Source organism: Babylonia areolata, chromosome 11, assembly GCF_041734735.1.
Source record: "Babylonia areolata isolate BAREFJ2019XMU chromosome 11, ASM4173473v1, whole genome shotgun sequence".
Lineage (NCBI taxonomy): Eukaryota > Metazoa > Mollusca > Gastropoda > Neogastropoda > Buccinidae > Babylonia > Babylonia areolata.
Genome location: NC_134886.1, coordinates 11,875,254 through 11,899,766, shown reverse-complemented (window position 1 = coordinate 11,899,766; position 24,513 = coordinate 11,875,254). Strand labels below are relative to the sequence as shown.

General features: G+C 40.3%; 2 protein-coding genes across 3 annotated transcripts in view; one reads left to right on the top strand and one right to left on the bottom strand.

Moving 5' to 3' along the window:
• Positions 1 to 14,501, top strand: part of LOC143287532 (leucine-rich repeat-containing protein 23-like) — a 15,284-nt gene extending 783 nt beyond the window's left edge. The window contains exons 2-8 of one of the 2 annotated variants that reach the window (XM_076595582.1): positions 747 to 859; positions 1,835 to 2,088; positions 2,881 to 3,011; positions 3,371 to 3,507; positions 4,913 to 5,144; positions 6,277 to 6,458; positions 11,563 to 14,501. In XM_076595582.1, coding sequence (XP_076451697.1) covers positions 747 to 859; positions 1,835 to 2,088; positions 2,881 to 3,011; positions 3,371 to 3,507; positions 4,913 to 5,144; positions 6,277 to 6,441 — 1,032 coding nt within the window. In that variant the 3' untranslated portion in view covers positions 6,442 to 6,458; positions 11,563 to 14,501. The remainder of the gene's footprint in view (positions 1 to 746; positions 860 to 1,834; positions 2,089 to 2,880; positions 3,012 to 3,370; positions 3,508 to 4,912; positions 5,145 to 6,276; positions 6,459 to 11,562) is intronic. The other variant, XM_076595583.1, reaches the window with a different exon arrangement.
• On the bottom strand, positions 13,900 to 24,501 carry LOC143287535 (signal peptidase complex subunit 1-like). Its single transcript, XM_076595586.1, has 4 exons — positions 24,351 to 24,501; positions 22,223 to 22,282; positions 19,904 to 19,990; positions 13,900 to 14,767 (listed from the first exon to the last, which is right to left on the bottom strand). Exons 1-4 carry the CDS (start codon positions 24,405 to 24,407, stop codon positions 14,624 to 14,626), a joined length of 348 nt encoding a protein of 115 aa, XP_076451701.1. The 5' UTR covers positions 24,408 to 24,501; the 3' UTR covers positions 13,900 to 14,623.
• Positions 24,502 to 24,513: the final 12 nt, after the last annotated feature.

The following is a 24,513-nucleotide window of genomic DNA, read 5'->3' as shown; positions in this document are numbered from 1 at the left end:
GTGTGTTGGGGTGGAGGTGCAGATTGGGGGGAGGGGTTGGGGGGGGGAGAGAGAGAGACACACATACGCATGCACGTGTGTATGTGAGACTGTATGATTGCACTGATTTTTAACTGATTTTAAATCCTGATATCTAACCTACTAGTAAACTGAAAAGCATAGTCTATAAATATGTGTGTGCTGTTTTGTTTTGTTTTGTTTTTGTATGTTTATTTATTCATGGAGGAAGAGGGGTTGACTGGAGGGGGGGTGGGGGGGGGCAGAGTGGGGTGGGGGTGGGGGGGGGCTTGCACAATTTAACAATGCTTTTATGCAGTTCATTGAAATTTGAGTGTGAGTATGCACCTGCCTGTGTCTGTATACATGTAGACAATTATATATATTGTATGTTTTTTAGCACATGCCTGCTTATGCATGCATTAGTGTATGTGTATTATTGCTTATGCTCATGCTAACATGCTATTTTACATGTGTTCATGAATGTGTTTGTGTATATATCTATATCTGTATCTCTCTGTCTCTCTGTCTCTATATATACATGTATATATATGTATAGATAAGTAGATGTATGAATATAGATTTTTTATCAGCATTTGCATGCAAAAATATTTTTTTAAATGTTCACATGTGTGTGTGTGTGTGTGTCTGTGTCTGTCACTCTCTCTGTCTGTCAGGGCTGTGGATGTTTGTGTGAATTGATTCCTTATATATTTGAGAAGACTATAAATGCATGTCATGTGTTCCAGCAAGTACCACCCAACCCTCTGACAGATGAAATGGTTGCAGAGAGTTTGTCATTACTATGCAAGACAGGAGATGGCCTGGCACATGCTTATGTCAGAGTGGATATTCATGAAAGGTGTGTATAACATAAGAAATCCTTTTGTCAGTAAAAGAAGTGGAGTGATGGCCTAGAGGTAACGCGTCCGCCTTGGAGGCGAGAGAATCTGAGTGCGCTGGTTTGAATCACCGCTCAGCCGCCAATATTTTCTCCCCCTCCACTAGACCTTGAGTGGTGGTCTGGACGCTAGTCATTCGGATGAGATGATAAACCAAGGTCCCGTGCACAGCATGCACTTAGCGCACGTAAAAGAACCTACGGCAACAAAAGGGTTTTTCCTGGCAAAATTCTGCAGAAATATCCACTTCGATAGGAAAAACAAATAAAACTGCACGCAGGAAAAAATACCAAAAAAATGGGTGGCACTGTAGCATAGCAATGCGCTCTCCTTTGGGAGAGCAGCCCAAATTTCACACAGAGAAAGCTGCTGTGATAAAAAGAAATACAAATACAAGTGTGAAACAGCCTGCAAGCATTCCTAAATAGCATTTAGCAAGCCCCTCTCTCCCTCTCTGTCTCTGTCTCTCTGTCTCTGTCTCTCTGTCTCTGTCTCTCTCTCTCTCTCTCTCTCTCTCTCACATTGTCAAGTAACACTTTTTAAGTGACACCACAAAACAGACAAGTAAATAAAGTAAATTTTATCCCCCCCTCACCCCCTCCTTCCGCATCCCCCTCAACCTTCCACAAAAGAAGAAGAAAACACTGATGTACAGACACAAAGAGAACATTACTCCTTAGTAAGTATTGTCATGTCAAACAAATTGCAAGGAGATTAATGTGGGTATCAAGAGATTCCTGATTTCAAGAAACCTGTTGGTATTGTTAATTGTTAATTAAGAACATGTTTACAGTAAATAGATGTATGGTGTTTTTCATAGCTAGGACCTTTGGTTCCATATGTTTGAAACCCATATGCTTTGTTGGCCATATTGATCAGTACGGATGTAAACAACATGATTTGATTTGATTTTGATTTCCTGTTGTTTTTCCCAGAAGTGTTACAGACATAAGTCTTCTAAAAGCCTTCATTCACCTACGCTACATTGACGTCAGCAAGAATGCACTGAAGGACATCTCTCCTCTCAGTGCCCTGACACATATGCTGACACTGAAGGCAGATGAGAATCTCCTGACCAGTGTGCAGTTGGAGGAGATGCCCTTTCTGCAAGTGGCCAGCTTCAGCCAGAACAAGCTGACCTCTACTGAAGGCTTCAATCACCCCATGCTGGAGCACCTGAATCTCAACAGTGAGTCGGGATCAGTTAGACAAACTTGTACAGAACATTCTACATTATGAAGAAAGCACGCTTGCCTACCCATTCATATTTCACTCCATTGACCCACTATTCAGAGTCTGAATTTACATACAAAGTCATGTCGCAAAAAAAAAAAAATGTAGTTTTACCAAAATGATGAACAATGCTTGTTGGTCCTGAACATACCACACAAACCAGAAAGACAAAATTAAATGAATGCAAAGAAATATCCTTTTTTTGTTGTTGAAATGGAAATCTAAATAAGAAAATAGTCAGAAATTAACCTACAAAAAATATGGTAAATTGACTGATTTGTCAAAGGGTTGGGGGGGGGGGGGGGGGGGAAGAGGGAAGAGGAAAACAGAAAAAGTAGAAAACTGCCAGACATGCAATTCCATTTAACAGTAACAATTCAATAATGATAATAATAATGTGTGTGTGTGTATGTCTATTTGTGTGTGTGTGTGTGTGTGTGTGTGTGTGTGTGTGTGTTTGTGTGTCTCTGTGTGTAATTGTGTGTATTGTGTGTGTTTGTCTGTGCATGCTTGTATGTGCATGTTGAATGCAGTGAGTTCTCAGCATGGTACTTTGCATGCATGCTGCTGTTAATTTTCTCATCCATGTATTCAGTGCATGTTAGTTATATAGGTATAGGTATTGTAATTTGTGTCTGTGCTGGATGATCCCACTGTCTTATCTCCTTTTTTTCTTTTTCTCTTTATGTTATCACATTTTCGTTACCAAACTTTTGTTTATTAATTCAATTAATTTTTTTGTGTGCAGATAACAACATCACTCAGGTCACAGGTCTTGATGCCAACAAACTGGCACGCCTTCATACATTAGAATTGCGGGGCAACAAGCTAGAGACAACAGATGGCATCTATCTTCCTAATGTCAAAAATTTGTTTTTGGTCAGTTCAGCTTGGCGTGTGTGTGTGTGTGTGTGTGTGTGTGTGTGTGTGTGTGTGTGTGTGTGTGTGTGTGTGTGTGTGTTAGTAATGATTTTGATAATAGTAATCAGTTATTTTGCCATCCTTGAAATCACTATGACAATAGAGCTTGATCAGAACAGTGAGAAGTATATTGCCTCAGTCTAAAGATAAATTACATATCAGTGTGAAATCAAGTACATTCACAGGAGAACATAGAGTTGCTACAACTATCAGTCAGGACAAAGTCATCTGCAAACTGTTGGTTGTGAAAAAGAACAAAAAGAAGCATGTGAGTTACATTGATTCAGACAGATGATACTTCACATTACTGTTTTCAGGCAGCCAATGTAATCAAGAGGATTGAAGGCCTGGGTCGATGTACAGGGTTAACCACACTTCATCTCCGTGAGAACCAGCTGGAAACTCTGGATGGGTTTCCAGAGGATCTTAAGGAACTTCAGTATGTTAACCTGAGGTAGGGAATGTTTTCTCTTTTGTCTAGTTTTGCAGTTACACAAACAGCTTTCTTTTATCTGATTTGATGATTTTTCGAATTCTATTGCCTCTTTTGTAGTTTTGCTTGAATGGTGAAACAGTTGTGCAGATGTATATGTTTGAAAACAACTGATCCATGTCACTTTTATCCTGACAAGTGGTGTTACTGGAAGCAAAACAGCAGGTCAATATCTTGTTCACCTGTGATTTTTGGTTGTTTGGTTTTTTTTCAAAGTATTGACCTCTTCCTTTATGTCTTTGACTAGCCACAGCTAATTTGTATTTGCTTTCTTATTTTATGTATGTAAATGAAAGCAAATGAAAATACTGGTAATCCAAAGAAAAAAAGGATCCAGGATATAAAACAGGTATGGTTTATAAACAACAATCACCAGTTGTCTGCTCCCCTGAATGGCATCTCTGTTAAACAATTCATTATCAACATGATATTGCATTTATACAGCATTCTAGAAGAATGTCAGATTCATACATGATATGGACCAAGGCAGTCTCAGACGCTGTCTTGAATTCTTTTTTCTTTGTATGTGTATTTGAATGAGAGGATCATCTTTACATCATGTAATATGGATTCCATTGATTTTATTCAGTACCTTTAAAAAAGTTGTAGTGTCAGAATGTCAAGAAAAACAACAACAACAAACAAACAGACAGATGGTACTAGCAACTGTAGCAGTTGAAGACCACTGGCACTGAAAGAGTTCATTGACTTGCCTTTTCAGAGGTAACCTGGTGACATCAGTGAATGAATTGATGAAGATGATGATATAAAGTGCCTATCCTCAATCAGAGTCCAAGCTGTAAGCACTTTACAAACACAGTCACTTGCACAGCAGGCTTCCTACCTGGGTAGACCTTGACTGAGAGCTGCATTTGGGCACTCATAATTTTTTCCTTTGTGACTCAGTCAGGTTTCTGTCACGCACACATACTCACACTCGCACTGACAGGTATTATTTATGTGTATGACCGTTTGTATATTTTTTTACCCTACCATGTCAGCAGCCATACTCTGTTTTCAGCGTTGTGCATGCTAGGTATGTTCTTTTTCCCATAACCCACTGAATATGCTGATATGGATTACAGGATCTTTAATTAATGTGTGTATTTTATCTTCTGCATGTGTACACACGTGAAGGATGTTAAGACACTAGCAGGTCTGCACATATGTTGACCATGGAGATTGGAAAAATCTTCATCCTCAACCAACCAGGTGTGCCAAAACCAGGGATTGAACTTAGGAACTTGGGCAAGAATCCAGCACTCTAACCATTTGACCGCTGCTTCCATCAATGGATTCAGTGACTTGCTGTTTCAGAGGTAATCTGGTGACATCAGTGAAGGAGGTCAATGACTTGCTGTTTCAGAGGTAACCTGGTGACATCAGTGAAGGAGGTCAACAAGTTGAAGGGGCTGCCTTTTCTGCGAGCCTTGACATTATCAGAGAACCCTGTTGCTGATGAAGATGACTACAGAATGGAAGTTCTTATTGCTCTACGCACTCTGGAACGCCTGGACAAAGATGAGTTCAATGACGAGGAACGGAATGAAGCAGAGGAGATCTATGAAACACGCAAAGCAGAAGCGGAAGCTGCAGAAGTAAGGCTGGATTAGTTTGTGTGCGGTTAAGGATATTTAACCTGTGTGAATCTTACACTAGGTAAAGTGTTCAGATTTGTAGTGGATCTCCAGTAGTGAAAGTATATGTAACCTGTATGTACCATATGTCAGATGCAGTGATAAGTAAAGGTAACACTGCTTTAACATCTTTGTATGCTGAGTGTGTGTTAGGATGTATCAGTGTGTGTGTGTGTGTGTGTGTGTGTGTGTGTGTGTGTGTGTGTATGTGTACATATATTGTGTGTGCATGCTTAGTGTATGTTTAAATATATGAACATAAAAATGTTGGTACATGTATGGGGTGTGCATGTGTGGGATGGTAATGGGTGAGTCTGTGATGATGATGATGATGATTTTGTGTGTGTGTGTGTGTGTGTGTGTGCGCGCGCGTGTGCGCATGCAGCATAATTATGTAATGTGTGCTTGATTTGAGTTTGTGTGGATATGCAAGTGTATGTGATTGTGTGTATGTTGTTGTTGTTGTTGTTGTTTTTATGTGTGTGTGTGTGTGTGTGTGTGTGTGTGTGTGTGTGTGAGAGAGAGAGAGAGAGAGAGATGCCAGCAATTTAGGAAACTAGATTATTTTGGGGTGTTAATGTCCATTTGAAATATGGAGCATGGAATATTTACTTTAGTTTGCTCACTTTTTTTAATCTGCATATACACTGTATCTGTAGATAATATATTCTCAGTTAAACACTGCTGGAATGGAGTGGATTTGTTGTGGACTGGCATGGTTAGAACTAACTCTGTGAAGTGTGATTCTGTTCCTTATAATGATTGCATGTATTGAAATGATGGAGTATCTATTAAACTCTGAGTAAAGTGCTGTGGAATAAATTTGATTTCATAGTTCAAATGTCTCCTGTTAACTTCAGTGATGACTCATGAGCCTAACTTATCAACATTCATGTTAATAACATCGCTGTTTTTGTCATTGTCAGCTTCTTCATTTCCATTATCTTAATCTGTTTGTTTAGTACTTTAATATGCTTGCTTTGATGAAATTGTACATGTCCTCACTATAGTTTTTAGTTTTGTTTAAATATGATATATGATTCATGAAACAACAGTAAAAAGCAAAAAACAAAAAAACAAAAAAACAATGCAGGCACAGAAAGAATTGGAGAGCAAATCAGATCTTCAGGATGAAAATCCAGCAGTAGAAGAATCTGCTGAAGAAAAAAAGATGCCAGAAGACACTCCAGTTGAGGATATCGGCAACACAGAAAATGATCCAGAAGGGGTGGAGAATCCTCCTGAAGTTCAGGCTTGAGTGATGATCAGGATAGGGTAAATGTTTTGATTTCTCCTGCTGTTTCCCTCTGGTGTCATTTCACTGCCTTCATTTGTAGTCTGCAATACAAGGCTTTTGGTTCTTTTCTTGTTGTTGTGTTTTTTTCTTGTTTCAATCACATGTAGCTGCTGCCAAAAAACTCTATCATGTAGTATCATAACAAGAGATTAAAGCAACTATTCAGCAAAACAGATAACAGCCAAAAGAAAGTTACAATGATAACAAGACTAACATAACAAATACCTTGAGCAGAAACAGTCATGTTTAATTTATATACTGGTATTTATACAACTAGTGTTCTAATCAATGAAAATGAAAACATGTCCAGTGTAGTAGCATATAAACAAATATTATGACAAATAACAATGATAATGTGGGAAAGGAACAGTTAATATATTGGTAACTATATTACTAATGCAAGTATGTTGGATCAATAAAAATTGATTCAGTTCAGTGGTAGATGAAAGCAAAAATTCATTGCATGATAAATCAGCTTCTTTGTTGTTTTTTTACTTGCATCACATTCAGTTAACTGTTTATGTTCTTTTGTTTTTCTTGTTCCTGAATTTTATTTGTGTTTTACAGTCATTTCTGCAGCAAACACATTGCACAATGATCACTTGTTTATATATATATATACACACACACACACACACACACACACACACACACACACACATATATATATACATATATATTTGTATTTCTTTTTTTTTCTTTTTATCAGAACAGATTTCCTTGTATGAAATTCAGGTTGCTCCCCGCAGGGAGAGCGCGTCACTACACTACAGTGCCACCCATATTTTTTGTATTTTTGTCCTGTGTGCAGTTTTTTATTTGTTTTTCCTAGTGGATTTTTCTACACAATTTTGCCAGGAACAACCCTTTTGTTGCCGTGGGTTCTTTTATTTGCGCTAAGTGGTCCGCAGTAGCCGCTGATCGAGAGACCTGGCGACGCACCATCCACCAAGCTGTCTCCTCCTTCGAAAACAACTGCAGGGCCAGCCTTGAGGACAAACGCAGAAGGAGGAAGAACCACGACGCTGCAGCCGCGAACCCAGACCAGACTTTCCCTTGCAACCGCTGCGGCCGACTCTGCTTTTCCCGCATTGGCCTTGTCAGCCATGAGCATGCCTGCATCAGACGTGGACAACGCCCTTCCTAGATCTTCGTCAGCGAAGCCAGGCCATGAGAGACACACTGAAGTGCATGCTGCACACGGGACCTCGGTTTATCGTCTCATCCGAATGACTAGCGTCCAGAGTACCACTCAAGGTCTAGTGGAGGGGGAGAAAATATCGGCTGCTGTACCGTCATTTGAGCCAACACGCTCAGATTCTCTTGCTTCCTAGACGGACACGTTACCACTAGGCCATCACTCCACATAGAATTTAAAATGTATAGACATATTTGTATTTGTATTTCTTTTTATCACAGCAGATTTCTCTGCGTGAAATTTTGGCTGCTCTCCCCAGGGAAAGCGCATCACTTCACTACAGCACCACCTATTTTTTTGTATTTTCCCCTGTAATTAATATGGGTGTGCGGGTGTGTATGTGTGTGGGTTTATTTAAATGTGTGTGTGTGTGTGTGTGTGTGTGTGTGTGTGTATGTGTGTGCAGACACACACACACACACACACACACACACACACAGATATATATATTTCTTACTGCAAACACAATATAGAAAAAATAAAAATAAAAAATTAAGCAAAAGCAAACTAAACAACAAGTAATGTATCTCTTTTTTATTTATTTAATTTTGTTCAGTTTACATTAATTCTCTTTTAATTTGAATATTCACCACCAGCCTGAACTAAATATGAGAAAGAAATGTTCTGGATTTATTGTTTTGAATCGGAAACAAAGTATACAGAATCATATAGTGTTTAACTGTTTTATACAAATATCTCTCAGGCTCTTTCTGCGCACACCTGTTTTTATGAGCTGTTTATTTTCTCCAATCCATTCCAGACTCTGGAAGTGTATACATTATTTCTTCATGCAAAAGGAACTGATCAAAAAAAGAATGAAGTAACAGAACTTTATCCTTTTAATGTAACCCCATCTTCAAAACACAACAACTGTCCAGATTTGACAGGATGAGTGCAAAGAAGGTAAGCTGAAAACACTGAGGATGATTATCCATCGTTGAACTCACATATATTCTGTTTGTCACCTTTGTGAACAATAATATTAATAATGATAATGATAGAAATGATAATGTTATTATACAGCTTAACAAATGTACATTGTGGGTTTTTGGTAGATGTTTCAATAAAGATAAGCCTATATGTACTGTTATTTCTTGTAGCACAGACCTTTGTCCTGTCCTCTGGCATGTCTAAGAGTCCTAAATTTAACCAGGCAGGAGAGAGAAGTCGCAAACCTGCCAGTTCTACATTTGGGACAACTTGTGACTTATCATAGGAACAGACATGGGTTTTTACCAGAGAAGTCCAAAGCAAGAATCCAGCATTGTACAACTTGACCTTAAGGGACAACATCAATAGGTTTTTTAAACTCTTATGTTGGCCAGGAAATGAATCATTTCTTTTCCTCTTCTCATTTCCATTTCTGTGCTCTGAGGAATCCTTACAGATTATTTGCAGTGTGTTGTTAATACTAATCAAGATAATTTAATTTGTGTCTAGTGCACTCTGATCTCTTGCCATTGAATGCTAATGAAGGGTACAAAGCAGTCGTATCTGTAAAATTCCAGCTGGTCTTGCTTGCCATGACTGAAAGTAGTAAGCTACAGCTGAAGTCCCACCATGCTTAAGTATATCCTGCTATTTCTTTATTGATTATTAAACCCTTCTCCCCTGTAGTATAGGAATACACAGCATTTTATCTGTCTTTGTGCTGATTGCTGTGGATGCCTATATTTCTTGACTGATAAACTAAATGGAATAGTAAGTTAAGCAATGAGAAGAGAAAAGTGAAAAAACAAGAGATAAGCAATATTAATCTCTATAAGACAAATGCACTTCATTCACAAAATTGATCCGCAATATAATAAACAAATTACAGATCATCAGATAACAGAAATGTCAGTTTTATACAGCCATTGACTGTGGAGTAGTCATTTTCATAGTTGTTGAAGACAACTTCAGAGTTGAAGGCTCAAAGTCATGATTATGTAATTGGAACCACTGGTTTAAAAAAACAGTATCCATGAATGTTTATTTCATTTCAGACTGATTTCAGGGAAGGTAGGGAGTGAAGGTTATGTTTTGTAACTAACTGATCATTCATGTCCCACCCCCATCACAGATCCCAAATCTTAATCCTTTCCTCAGAAGGGTGTTCTCCTTGGAGAGCACAGTGTTCTTAGGTTCCATCCATTCAGAAGTGTTAGTTCCTTTGTTTCAACCTAAAATGATTTTATATGGCTTGATTTGTCACTGTTTATGATCACCTTCATTTCAAATTCCATGATCTGTGAATACAGCCTGCTCAGCATTAGCTGTTTATCAGTGCTGGCTATCTGCAGACAGTATAAATTGTGTGACATTGGCTGGCTCTTTCTTCCTTCCCCTTTAGTCAGTGCATAGAGCTATGGAAATAGCTATCTGAAACTTGGCCACATTTCTTAATTTTTATTACTCTGTGTGTGTGTGTGTGTGTGTGTGTGTGTGTGTGTGTGTGTGTGTGAGAGAGAGAGTCAAAGTAAGATTTTTACTTTATGATGGTAAATTGAACAAGCAACACTGCCTAATATATTTTTTAAAATCAAACCATCTGTGAAAAGAATACAAGAAAAAACAACCAACAATAAAACAACAACAACAATACACACACACACACACAAGAATAGTGTGATAATGAAATACACTGTTACATTTCTTTTTCACACACACACACACACATGCTTGAGCATGTATACACCATTCCCACCCCATTCACGTACACATATTCCCTCATTTGATTTTATGATACAGTTTTGCTTCCAAAATAAGCATACACAAAATGTGTGTGTGTGTGTGTGTGTGTGTGTCCCACCTGAAGTACACGATTGTTACAGTTAAGATAATTTCTTCATACCTGTATTGTTTTGTTTCTTTGTTTTTATTTTAAGGGGTGAGGTGGAGTTGAGGGAGTTTGGTGGGGGTGGGGACCTTGCAAACTATTATGCTTAACATGTTATTATTACTGTATATATGAAATTTGTTCCCAGTCTTTACCCACCTGCCTTTTGTATGGTTCTGCTTCAATTTCCCCACTGCTCTGCCTGCCATACATTTTGCCACAGAACCCAAAGAGAACTTCCAAAGGCTACTTTGTCCTCATTCTTAGGTCATGGGAGCTAAATATAAAGGAATTAATAGGTTTGGTTGTATTGATCTAATCAACACAAACTCACACGTTTTATGTGGAATGCGTATATTAAGTTGGGTAATCATGCTCTGAACATGACAAACTATCACAATTCATATGCCATGTGCAGATGTTTGAAGTGGTTTTCTTTTCTTGTTAAGAACATGATTACTAAAAAAAAAAAAAAAAAAAAATAAAAAATGATGGAATGTATGCTTATAACTCTGATTATTTTTGGAAGGATTGCATGGCTCTTAAAATTATCTTGGGGTGAATAATTGAATGAAGCTTTATTTTGTTATTGCCGTTTTAATCATGAATTAAAGTTGCACGCACACATACACAAACATTTGTGTACATATGTATATATCATGCACTTTACACGACAACTTGTTCAATGGTGTTAATTAATGGTTTTGTTTTATTCTTTTTACAAAGATATGCTATAGTGAACTTGCAACTGTGGTTATTTGATTTGTATACCTCTCACAGTTGCTACTCTTGTATCACTTGAAAGCATAAATGATCAACAAAAATTATATGAGTTTTCATTTCCCCACTAGCATCTGAACATATCATCAGATAAGAATGTATATGTGCACATGACTGTGTGGGTGTGTGTATGCATGACTATTTGTGTGTGTGTGTGTGTGTGTGTGTGTGTGTGTGTGTGCATATCTGTTTGAGTATGCACATATGTTTGCATGCACATGCACCTGCTACACACTTAAAGCTTCTCAAAACATGATTCCATTCATTTCTGGTACACCTGTTTCAGAATGAAACTGCTGCCAACTCTGATGAGGAAGGAGGAGACAACTGAAGGAGGTAACAATTGGAAGTGATGAGGTCAGTCACTGGAGAAGGATGAGACACAATGCTGAAGTCCGTCCAGACCTGCTGTTATGCTGCCATTCCATGCTTTGAGAAGGAACTGTGACGTCTTAATAATGCATGCAAATAAAAAAAATTACCTGCATACCCATTTTGTTGTACCTTAAACGTTAAAAATATATTCATGTAACTCATTCTTCATATGTTGGGAAAGCTGACCAGTTATCAATGTTCGTCATTTATTCATATGTTGAGAAAAATGACATGTTAATTTGCTGTTTCTCACTCAAGTACGCAGTATTGGGGTAAAAGTGTGGTTGGGGGGGGGGGGAGGGGATATGGTGTGGAGGAAGTTAGAGGGTGGAAATGAAGATGGGGAAAACAGTCAAGAATGGAGAAAGAGTGTAAGATACTGCTGATGTGTCAGCAACATCAAATGTGAAAAAGGACAAAAATGATTATATATTACACAGTACATTCCCTGAACCCGTTTTAAAACATTCGGAAGGATGGGTAGGTATAGAGATACAGTAAATCGTGAAAAGTTGTTTTTATCTATCTGTATAGATGTGAATGCACATGAATTACAACATGAATACACTGATGAAACAAGATAGTGTGATATTTCTGCCAGTGTCCGGTAAGGAAAATGTGGAGAACATTGTCCATCAGGCACTAGGACCTGTAAGAAACCATGATGTGAGGTAGTGTTTCATTTCACAAAGCTTGTCACCAGTGGGCTATACCTCTTTCATCATTACACACCTCTTTTTCCACACTGTGCATTGCATTGCAATCTTTTTTTTTTTTCAAGTGCTTCCAGACTTGACAAAAGATATAGAGGCAAGAAAGAATCACTTTCTGCATGGTTTGTTCCACTCTTTCTCCATGACTGTCAGCTCCTTTTCCATGTTTTCAGTCAACGTGAACAAGGGCTGGAAGGAAACACTGGTGTAATCTGGAAGTGACCTGGTTTGGAAGGGAACTGAAGACTGCTCAAAGAAAAGACAACACTGATGGAAGCTGTTGGAGTTAAATACCCCATTATATGGCTCCTCTTTTATGTGACTTCAGTGTTTTGCCAGATCACCATTTCCTTGTTCAGTATTTTACTACTTCCAGTCTTTGGCTGGAAAAACTCAGAAACAAGAGCTGAAAGCCAGCATGAATTCATTTAGTTACTGGAACAGACAGCTGATAAATTTTTTTCTTTTTCTTGTTGCATTAAAAAATGATTTTATCTTTTTCTTTTTGCATTGAAAATTGTTTTCTATTGAAATAAATTCCAAGTCGCCATACAGTTTCCAAATAACTTTTATTCAGACAGCAGTCAGAAATTGCTTCTGCAGTATATATCACATCCTTTAAACATGACAGGCAACCAACATACTTGTGTATTCTGTGGTCCCGTTTAGGTGGTACCTTTCACTTCTGAAAAGAAAAGCCAGCCAAAGGGGTTCATTTCATTATTAAGAATTTGACAGTACTAATTTCTGCAGCTGTTCTTGATCCTCAGTGAGGAAAATGAAGCATTTCAGTATAATGCAAATAATGATCCTTAAAATCTGATACTAAGAAGAAGCTGTAACACTGTACTATCATTGTTTTCATAAAATGTTTGTGTTCCATCCAAAAACAAGTAACTTATTATGGACTGTTGAGTCACCATTGCATTTTAAGGATGTAGTGTATGATATTAAAATGAACCATTCAATATGTAAAAACGGTTTGGCATTTTTGCAAGTTTTGTTGTGATTTCAGGCAGTCTCGTAAATCTCTTGACTGTCAAAGATTAGCATTCTGTCTGTTTTGGATATCATGTTTGATCTTTGCCGAATCTGTTGTTTCATTGCATTTTATTCTCATTAAAATCATGATTTCTGTTAAAAACAAAACAAAATGACTTGACTGCACACATTGCACAAAGTGAAATGGGAAAGAGACTTCTTGCAAATTGGGTTATGTATGTGTGTGTGTGTGTGTGTGTGTGTGTGTGTGTCTGTGTGTGTCACAAAAGTGAAAGAGAGACAGACACAATGATTGAAAGAGGTGGAAACAAGAAAGTGAGAAAGACCGTATTGAAAGAGAGGAGGGGGGAGAGAAAGAAGTGTGTTTTAAGAGAGAGAGTTTTGAGTCAGGGGGACAGTGATTTGGATTTTTAAGACAATTTAGAGTTCAAAGAGAGTTTTGAGAGAGTGAGAAAGACATTTAAGAAAGTTTGGAGAGAGAGAAAGAGAGTGAAAGAGAGAATGCAAGTACTTGAAAAAGACGAAAACATAAATACTTTTTAACAGGTTATAATGAAGTTTTTAAGGGCAAAAGAACTACACTGTTCTCCAGTAACGCACATGTTCATGGTGTCTGAAATTCAGGACAAAACAGATAAGGATGAACCACAAGTGCCTGAACATTGTTCTGAAATAATCCCAACCTCTCCATGCATTGACAACAAAAATCATAAAACAACAAATTCAGACTCATCAGATGGTTGTGAAGAAGAAGAGGATGTGTGTGTGTGTGTCCAGATGAAACTCCAGTCAGCTAATCATAATAAAAGAATGGCTCATTGACAAAGATTTTTGTTTAGAAAAGTAACATAATGTCGTAACAATCACCAAACATGCACAGATATTTTTATACCTTGTAACAGACTCTTACCTCCACACAAGCTAACCCCAACCACATAGTTTAACATGTAACATTGCCTACACTTGGTATCAGGAGAATGTGATAACAACCATCAGTGAAAAATTTGACACAAGCAACACAAACCTAACAACTGAGTTATTTAGCCAAATAACCATTATTCTGTTTGTTTCCAGCCCGTAGCTAACTAACCCTGTTCCTTAATCTCTTTCAAAATGACACATCCACAAAAATAAAGCACCGACACCATAATTTACAACACATGCTCTTCATAATGGGGAGGAAGTGGGGGGCGGGGAGAGGGTTGATTGAAGATTTTGATGCCCCTTCCATGACAAGCTTCTTTCATGACAAGCAGTCTATTTCTTTTTCTTTGATTTCTGTGGATTGGATGAAGCTGGGGCAACAGCAGAGGAAGTGTTGTCCGCAGTGCCAACTTCAGGCCGTGCCTTCTGCCACTGCAACGGGTTTTTTCTGTACATGCTCCATGGGGGCAAAGTCAGCTGCAACAACCACATGATACATTTTTTCAGTCATTTTTCAATTGCCATGAAGGATTCATGCAACCACTTTGTCTCAAACCTCTGCTGCTTTGATCTAGTTTGCACTTTCATGTTTTTTCCCCATCTCACACTTTAATATCATTCAGTTTACACATAAAGTTCTGACGGCATGGAACCTAAAAATCAACTGATTCACAGAACACACTGTGCTAACACCCTGTAAACTGCATAACCTGGACAAGGGTCACTGCCAATAATAATTACTATATATACATCAAATATTGATAAATTGTATTGTGTTGTATTGTACTGTATTAAATTTTGTCCCAACAGATTTCTCTGAGAAATTTAGGCTGCTCTCCCTGGGGCAGAGCATGTCACAAAAGTAGCGCCACCCATTTATTTTTACTTCAAACCTTTCTGTTTTTCTAATCAAAGTGCCCGATTGACTGGCTTTGTCTCTCTAAAAATCAAATGAATTGTGACTGACAGTCATACTCTCAAAATTTGATAGTTTGAAATAAAATGTCAAAATTGAAACAACAAACTTTATCAGCATTACTAGACCTGTAAATGTGTGCCTCCCCCAAACACCTCCATCACCTCTACATACACAACAGCTGGTCAAAATTATCACCCTCTTTCTAATTAAACAGCACAAAAAGGAAATTTTCTATCTAAAATTACGTTTAACCCTTTGAGCCCTGAGTTCCTGAACAATTTTAACCCTTCTGCCTGAGCTCCTGAGCCAAATAATTGGTATTAAACCCTTTGAGCCCTGACCACCGCTTTACCGGTGGCTGAGAAAAATGACATAATGCCCAGCCACCGGTTGAGCGGTGCGTAAACACTTGAAGCGTGCAGAGTCTCAACCTCATCAGGGTAGAAATCAGGGACAAAACGTACGAGAAAACAACTGTACACAACGCAGCAAGTAATTGATATGCTTGATGATTTATCGGAAGTAGAGTATGACAATGATTACTCTGATAGTAAGGTGGAATTCGAATCGGATGATTTTACTACAGATAGTTGAAAATGAATCTGAGCATGCAGAATCAGTTGATCAAAGGAGGCGTGTCAGGTTGAGACTCTGCACGTTCGAATTCAGTTTAACGTCTTTCCACTTGAAGTGATAGAAGAGACTCTGCATGCTTCATGGTAGATATCAATCTTTTTTATCCAAAGCACATGCACAAAACACAGTGAAAAGGCGCGGCAATGTTGGTACTACGTTCGCTGACGTCAGAATATTACAGTTTTTCTGACTGGCTCTTCAATATAAGTCAACCAACAGCAAAACATGACAGAAGTGTTTATGCACCGCTCAACCTGTGGCCAGGCATTATGCCACCCCTCCCCACCACCGGTAAAGCGGTGGTCAGGGCTCAAAGGATTAAATAACATACTTACCATGACCCAACTAGTGCAGACTCCGGCAGGGGTCTGACATTCCTGTCCTGTGCAAACTACTATCCGCCTATGCGGAGAAAACGAAAGTAACTACGGCTGATAACCTCCCAGAAGTAGGTAACCTCCCCTTTGTCCCCCTGGCTAGCGCCCTCTTTTGACGGCAATATGCCATCACCAGCGCAGCAAGCAGGGAAAACAGGAAGCGGGGAGGACGGGAGGGTCTTAAATTTGGGTCACGGTAAGTATGTTATTTAAACGTAATTTTACATAGAAAATTTCCTTTTAATTACACATACTTAACCGTGACCCAACTAGTGCAGAATAGCGCGACAAGGTGGAGGGCTCGTCTGTTCTACTGTCTGTGTGCTGCGATGGCCTGCTGTGCAACTACCACAGAAGCGATGCCTCTTGAGCCATCATCCCGCAGGCGTGCGACGTCTCTCAGGTAGAAGTCGATGAAGGTGGCAGGGTTTTTCCAGTAGGTAGCATCCATGATGTCTTGCAGCCATGCTGAGTGCGCTAAGGCAAGAGAAGAGGACCATGCTCTGACTTCATGTGCTCTGGCTGAGGAGGCATCAAGTCTCAACCCTGCACCTGCATACGCGCCTTTAATCGCATTGACTATCCATTGAGACAGAGACGTTTTGCTAATGTCACGCGGATGGTCCAGGTTCCAGCTAATGAAGAGGTGCTGTTTGGACAATCGGAAGGGACGCGACCTTTTAAGGTATATGTGCAGGGCCCTGACCGGGCAGAGGAATCTGTCCTCGTCGTCATGGGCCAGTATAGAAGAGAGCGGTTTGGTGAAAAGAATGGGAGAGGGTGTACTGGGAGTTTGATTTCTGGCAAGAAATTCAGGGAGGAATCAAAGTGAGATTGATCCGTCCGGCTCAAAGGCTATATCTTGTGTGATGCCACTGAGGGCATGAACTTCACTACACTGCCTGCCTGAGGCAAGTGAGATGAGAAAGAGTGTCTTCATGGAGAGTAGCTTGAAAGGAGCTATAGCAAGGGGTTCGAAGGGGGCCTTGTGGAGGTATTGCAGAACCAGAAAAAGGTCCCAAGAAGGGTCTGGAGGGATTTATATGCGTGACTGAGGGAAGCCCCTCGGACCAGTGCCCTGAGCAGGGGGTCATCTGAGAAAGAGGGCCCGCCCAGCTGCCGAAGAGTGGAGCTGATTGCAGCGCGATGGACGCGTACTGCGGAGGCAGAGAGGCCTTTGGAGGAGGAGAGGAAGGCAAGAAAGTCGGTGAGATCCATATTGGATGGGTGTGTGGGATTGACTGAGTGGGTTGAGCACCAGGAGAGCCAGCGGTTCCAGTGTGCAGAGTAAACACCTTGAGTGCCTTTGCAATGTGACCTGCACACAAGGTCAGCTGTGTCATCGGAGGCGCCTAGTGCTGACAGAGATTCCTGCACAGTAGCCAGGCGTGTAGGTTGAGAACCTCTGGGTTTCCGTGGGGAATGCCTGAGCGGGGCTGGACTAGGAAGTGTCTGCCGATGTGAAGGTGGAGTGGGGGAACATGAGTGAGGAGAAGGTCGGGGAACCACGGCTGTGCTGGCCAGTGTGGTGCGATGAGAATCATGGAGGCACTCTCCAGCCTTGCCTTTCTGAGGACTTTTCCCATGATGGAAAGTGGGGGGAAGGCGTACCCTGAAATGTTGGACCAGCTGATCGATAGGGCATCTATGGCCCAGGCCTGCGGGTCTGGGACTGGGGAGACGTATGTTGGAATGCAGAAGTTGAATCTTGTGGTGAAGAGATCCACCTGTGGTTTGTGCCAATGGTCCCAGATCGGCTGAAGAGTTGAGTGTGACAGGGTCCACTCCATTTGGAGCATGGTGTGGGATCTGCTGAGGTAATCTGCTAGAATGTTGAGCTTGCCTGGGACATGTCGTGCTGTCAGGTGGATGCTGTGCTCTTGACACCAGAGGAGGACTGTTTCCCTCTGACAGGCCCTTGACTGAAGGCTGGGGCTCCATGATGGGATAGCCTGCCTAGACTAGAAACCCCTGGAAGTGTCTCATTGGAAAGACAGTGCTTGAGAAGGAATGCCCATCTGTAACCACAGCAGTGGTTGTGTGTTGAGGCTGAAAGGATCGGGCAGGGAAGACCAAGTGCAGAAAGTGCTTTCAAACGCCAATTGTTTGAGACATCGATGCTGGATCTCTGTTCAAGCAAGGTGATGGGGCGAACTAATGTGCTTGAATGCGGCATCTGCCGAGTCGGTATGAGTGGGCAGAAAGGTACGCCCCTGCGGGTAATGAACGGTTTGTTGTGCTTTGTGAGACGCATCCGTCGTCAATATGCCTTTCTCCCAAGTGTAGAGGAAAACAATTATTACCCAGGCCTTCTGCTACTAGTGAGGAGTGGAAGAGATGGACTTAGGGTGATTGTCTCCTGCCCAGTGGTCAGTTTTTGGGACCGCTAAAACTTGGAAGGCAAAGATAGACACCCCTTCATGGGAGGGCTGGCTAGGATGTAAGACCCGTGTGGAACTGTTGTCACAACCACAGTGGTGCAAACCAAGGGTTGTTGTAAGCAAGGAGGGGGAAGAAGGGATGCCTTACAAACTTGGAAGGAATGAAGGGTATGTGTGTCAGGAGTGGCACCTCTAAGTTGGACTGCCTCATCCCTCCTTGTACCAGGTTAGGGCATCTCTAGCCCTGTGGGTGATTGTTGTAGGCAAATGAGTTGGGTTGCCTTGTCCCTCCATGCACCAAGAGAGGGCATCCTTAGCCCTGTGGGTGGGAAGGGAGTGTGTGTGGGTCCCTGAGGACCAGCCACTACTGATATGTGAAGGAGCATACATTCAGGTGTGAATGAGGCAGTTTTGTCTGTGAGTGCAGTCATCCTCCGAAAGCAAGGTAGGGATGAATTTATGAAAATGAATACATATATGTGCAAAGGGATTATAAACTTCTATCAATTCAAGTGATGATGTCAGGAATATGCCAGTGACATGACAAGAGATCGAGTCACGAGAAATAAGCGGCTGTATAAGCATACGTGTAGCGTGCACAGATATACCCAAGTAAATGGGTAAGTGTGCATAATCAGTAATGGAAAGGAATATGTGTATGCACCTAAATATAAGAGATGTACATACGCATATGAATAAAGTGCCAGTATGTAGACACAGAGAGATCTGGGCATTGTGAACAGAATGACGCAAATGCAAGTGTGCCTATATTGCTATGTAGGGAATCTCAATGAATAGATGTCAATGAATAGAGATAGAGAAAAAAAATGTACATGTTAATAGGAAAGTCATATGAACCTATCCCGTAAGCGCACACACATGTATACCGAGGGATAAGTATGCCCAATCGAGCTATATAATTATGTGACCTGGTTGGAGACATAATTTGACAAAAAACAAGAAAGCCAGAGAATCGGCAGACAGACAGAAAATACGAAAAAACTTAGCCGAATGAAGAGCACATGAACAGGAGTCATGATGGCTGCCGGAAAAAGAGGGCGCTAGCCAGCGGAACAAAGGGGAGGTTACCTACTTCCAGGAGGTTATCGGCCGTAGTTACTTTCATTTTCTCCGCATAGGCGGATAGTAGTTTGCACAGGACAGGAAATGTCAGACCCCTGCCGGAGTCTGCACTAGTTGGGTCACGGTTAAGTATGTGTAATTAAAAGATATTATTCATTTGGAATTCCAGGTGCAGTTGGAGAACTGACATGCTTGGAATAATCAGTGTTCAACATACAATGCAAGAGAGTGCAACACCAGCCAGGAGAATGTACATGGTCTGGGAGAACTGTTGGCAAATGTAGCCCCACACAAAGCCCACCGCCTGAAATCACACATCACAGTTATAAACAATAAACATAATAAGAATATATCATTATATCAGTTCATTAATCAAAGACATTTCCATAATTAATTTAAATCTGGCATTATTTATTTCATCAGACTCAAAAGTCCTATTACTATCAAGTAACAGGAAAGATAACTAAGTATACGCAAAGCGGGAAACCAAGGCTTGAAAATAGCCAGCCATCCAATTGTCTGAGGCAACTAAATCTTCTTGCAGACAAATGCAAATGCTCTCTCCACTTGTCAATTAGAAATCAATTTTTTACTTTGTCAGTGAAAGGGTGACTGAGTCGACTTCAGAGAAGACAGATCACAATCACTCCTCCTTGAAACACTTCCACCCTAACCCTCCATGCCCCCCGTTTTTATCAGACTGGAACACTAAAGAGTACTGCCTCCCTGAAACAAGGTGTGATCAGTAAATAAAATATGTGAGTGCAGAAACAGTCAATCTAATTCCTATATTTCTCCATCTCAGGCGATCATCACTTTGCATATACTGAGGTCAAGTTGAAATTTGGGGACAAGTAGACTTTTTTTTTTTTTTTAATCTACACACACACACACACACACACTGACGCTCACTCACATTCACCCCCCACCCCCACCCCCCACGTGTTTACAAAAAATCAGAAAATTTTATATTTGGAGCCTATGGATAAGGGAGACAACTGTGAAGAGCATCATTATCATTGGACTTGAGTGTGCTAAATACTGCTTCCTAACTGAACATGCACATTTACACAAAAAAGGAGAGAAATTTACAATGAAGACTAACAACGGTAGCAACAATAACACCTGAAAAGAATGATATTATAAACCCACTGTTAGTGCATTGCAACAGACAAGTAAGAGTTCCTTCATGTAGTACCTGAAGGAAAAGTGAGCCACAAAACAGATAAAGAACACATGGAAAGCACACAAAATGAGTGAATAAGTTTGGTGGCAACATAAACTGAAACGTGAATGTTGTCCTGATTGCTGTTGACCACAATGAACAAAAAAACTGTTGCTCTGTGCTGAATGCATGCTGGGCAAACTGCGCTGACTGGCTGAGCCAGAACTAGGCCTGGGTCTTAATACTAATACTGACCACTGGTTATGTAGTTAGCCACAAAAATTGACCACTGACTATGTAGCTCGCATCATTTATATATCATGACACCAACTTCCAAATTACAAAGATCTATCTTACTGGGGATTGTTCAGGGCTTTACAACACACACACATACACACACAGAAAGAATTATCTATAATATGTAATACAAATATATGTAATACAAGTACTTGGCAAACTCAGAATCTGATCACAACATCTACAACTGTCCATGGAGCAGATGGCTTTAATACTGCATGCAGCCCAGTATTTACCTCAAAAGTTAAAATTCACAAAGATATAAAACATCTTCATCCTGATGTCTGGACCCACCAACATTGTAAGACCCATAATTATCATTATGTTATGCTATGGCATCTATTCCTTGTTTCAATGACTGGCACTATACTTTTAACAATGCATTAAGTTTGACACATATGCAGATTTATACTACAGCCTATAGATCTAAAGTGTTCTAAGCATAGATCTTGTTTTTTTAACACAAGTATGATAAACATTAATATACATGACATAATGTGGCAAAAATGCGAAACTCAGAAATGTGCACTGTGGTCTTCAGAACTTAACAACTGCACAAACATATGTATCATGATATAATGATCCATTTGGACCAACAGTAATATTTAGTAATTATTTTACTGGGCTTGTCAACAATGACACAGGGTTTTTCTCTTTAAAAAAAGAAAAAAGAGACAATGAAACTGAGCTGCTGTTTTTTGAATAATCCAAACACAGTTTTTCCGTGTCTTCTTATCACATTCATAGTTATACTGAAAGTGATTCACATTTCTTCCTGAACTACTTACCCCCCGACCCCCCTTTCCTGTCCCCCCCACCCCACCCCCCTCCACCTTTTTTTTCTCTCTCCCTTTCTGTCTATCTTTGCAACACACACAGTCACACCCTATCAGGGTTTCTCTCTACCCCTCCCACCCTCCCCCACCCCACCACCCCCTTCTCCATCCCCAACCTATCTCTGCTTTTTTTTTTTTTTTTTTTACAATACAAATCTTTGGGCTGCTCTCCCCAAGAATATGAAGAAAGAAGAACAAACAAACAAAAAAGCCTTTGTGCATATCTGAAACAACTTACACCAAACAGCAAGATGATGATCTGGAATGTTCTTTCTGCTCTCTTTTGACCAGTAAAATCCTGTAACAAAGAAAAACACTGAGAAGTTTAGACTTTAGAAATAACTATTTACTTTCTATAAAAAAACAACCCAAAAAACAAACAATACCAACTGTCATGAATCAGAAATGGAAAAAGACTGAAAGAGGGAGACAGAGAGAACTTAGAACACAAAACCTTTTTATTCATGGAGAGTGATATATATATATATATATATATATATATATATATATATATATATATATATATAGATAGATAGATAGATAGATAGATAGATAGATACGTACACACACACACACACAATCAGCAAACAACATGCACAGGATATATATATATATATATATATATATATATATATATATATATATATATATATATATATATATACATGTATACATGTGCATATCATATGAACTTGTGCATGCACACTCACACACACACACACTCATACACATGCATACACAAATCACACACATTTGAACTTAAGCTGCACATTACATATTACATATGGACGGGGCTGATGACTAGATCTTCAGGTAAATCACTAAATGGTTGTTGTTCTTCAGAAGTTTAATCATACTGGGTTTGTTGGAATTGACAGGGGATCAGATTTGGGACTTGAAACCTTCCAGGGTGGGGCCAAGGGCAACCTCAGCAGGAAGGCTGTTCCAATCAGATATTGTCCTGTGGAAGAATGACTTCTGTCTGTATAGAGTCCTGCAGTTGGGAGGATGGTATGTTGCTGGATGCAACCGTCGGGTTCCTTTGGGTGCAGAGGGGTTCTGGGAGGGTTTGTGGCATGTGCTGATGATGAGGCTTCCATTGTGGAATTTATAAGAGTTCATCAGTCGCACCCTTCTCTTTTGCTCTGTGAGGGGGGACCAATGAAGGGTCTCCAGCATGTCTTGTACACTGGAGGTTTTCCAACGTCGATGGGTGACCCAGCAGGCAGCTCGGCGTTGGGTCGTTTCCAGTTTCTTGATGTCCTTCTCTACGTAGGGGTCCCACACAGAGCTGGCATATTCAAGGGTTGGGTGGACAAGTGATAGGTAAGCTTGCCACTTGATGTGTTGGGATCCTACCTTCAGGTCCCTTCTCAGTAGGCCAAGAGTCTTGTTGGCACAGTTGGAGACATTGGAGATGTGTGGGCTCCAGCTGAGGTCAGAAGTGATGGTGACGCCAAGGTACCTAGACTTACTGACTGTATCGAGGATGTGGCCCCTGAGAGTGTAGTTTGTAGGTAGGGGGTTCCTCTTCCGGCTCACTCGCAGTGTCTGGCATTTGTCTGGATGAAAGCTCATGAGCCACCTCTGCTCCAACCCTGTGAGGTGGTCGAGATCCTTCTGGAGGGCTTGCTAGTCGCTAGTAGAGGAGACAGTTTTGTGGCACAGAGTGTCATCAGCAAAGAGACTAGCAGTGGAGGACAGTCCAGTCGGCATGTCTTTGATGTAGAGTAAGAATAGGCTAGGCCCAAGAACAGTGCCTTTGGGGGACTCCAGACTCCACAGGAACAGGACTGGAAGTAGCTCCATCTACCACAACTGACTGCTTTCTATCAAGAGAGGAAGTTCTTTATCCAGGTGTGTATTTTTCCTGTGATGCCCATGGAATGATCTTGTGGAGCAGGAGGGAGTGACAGACAGTGACTGATTTGTCAGATCACAGAAGCATAACTCGCGAAGTGTAAATGTCTGTTATGCTTGAGCAAATGACTAAAATCATCCACAAACTGTTTTCTAATATTAATGAAGTTAATCTTAGGATTGGTGATGCACACATTCTGACAGACCTCTCTACCAAGGAGAACCGCAAAGAAACACAACACATACGCTTTTAAGTTAACCGCACGTGTACAGTCGCACACATTCACACACCAAGAAAGCTTTAAATTTGGCACAAAAACTATTCATAACCTGGATAGTGGATAATCATGATTAATGAAACTAAAACTGATAACTGGAACCGTCTTCAATGAAAAGACTGACGTGTCGTTCACAATCTGGATGGTTAAAACAGCTGGAATAATAAATTATCAGTTTTGTGATGTCTGTTGTGTCAAAGCGCTAAAAGAACGCAAACTCATACAAACCATGTGTACAGGCAATGCTTTTATGCTTTCCGGAACAAGCGCCATAATGTAATCCATTTTGAAAACAAACAAAAAAAAATCCTGGTTCTCGCTCAACAGCAGACGGCTTCTTCTTGAAATGAGCAGGAAACAGGAAGTAGCTCTTCAGTACGGAAAGTTGTTG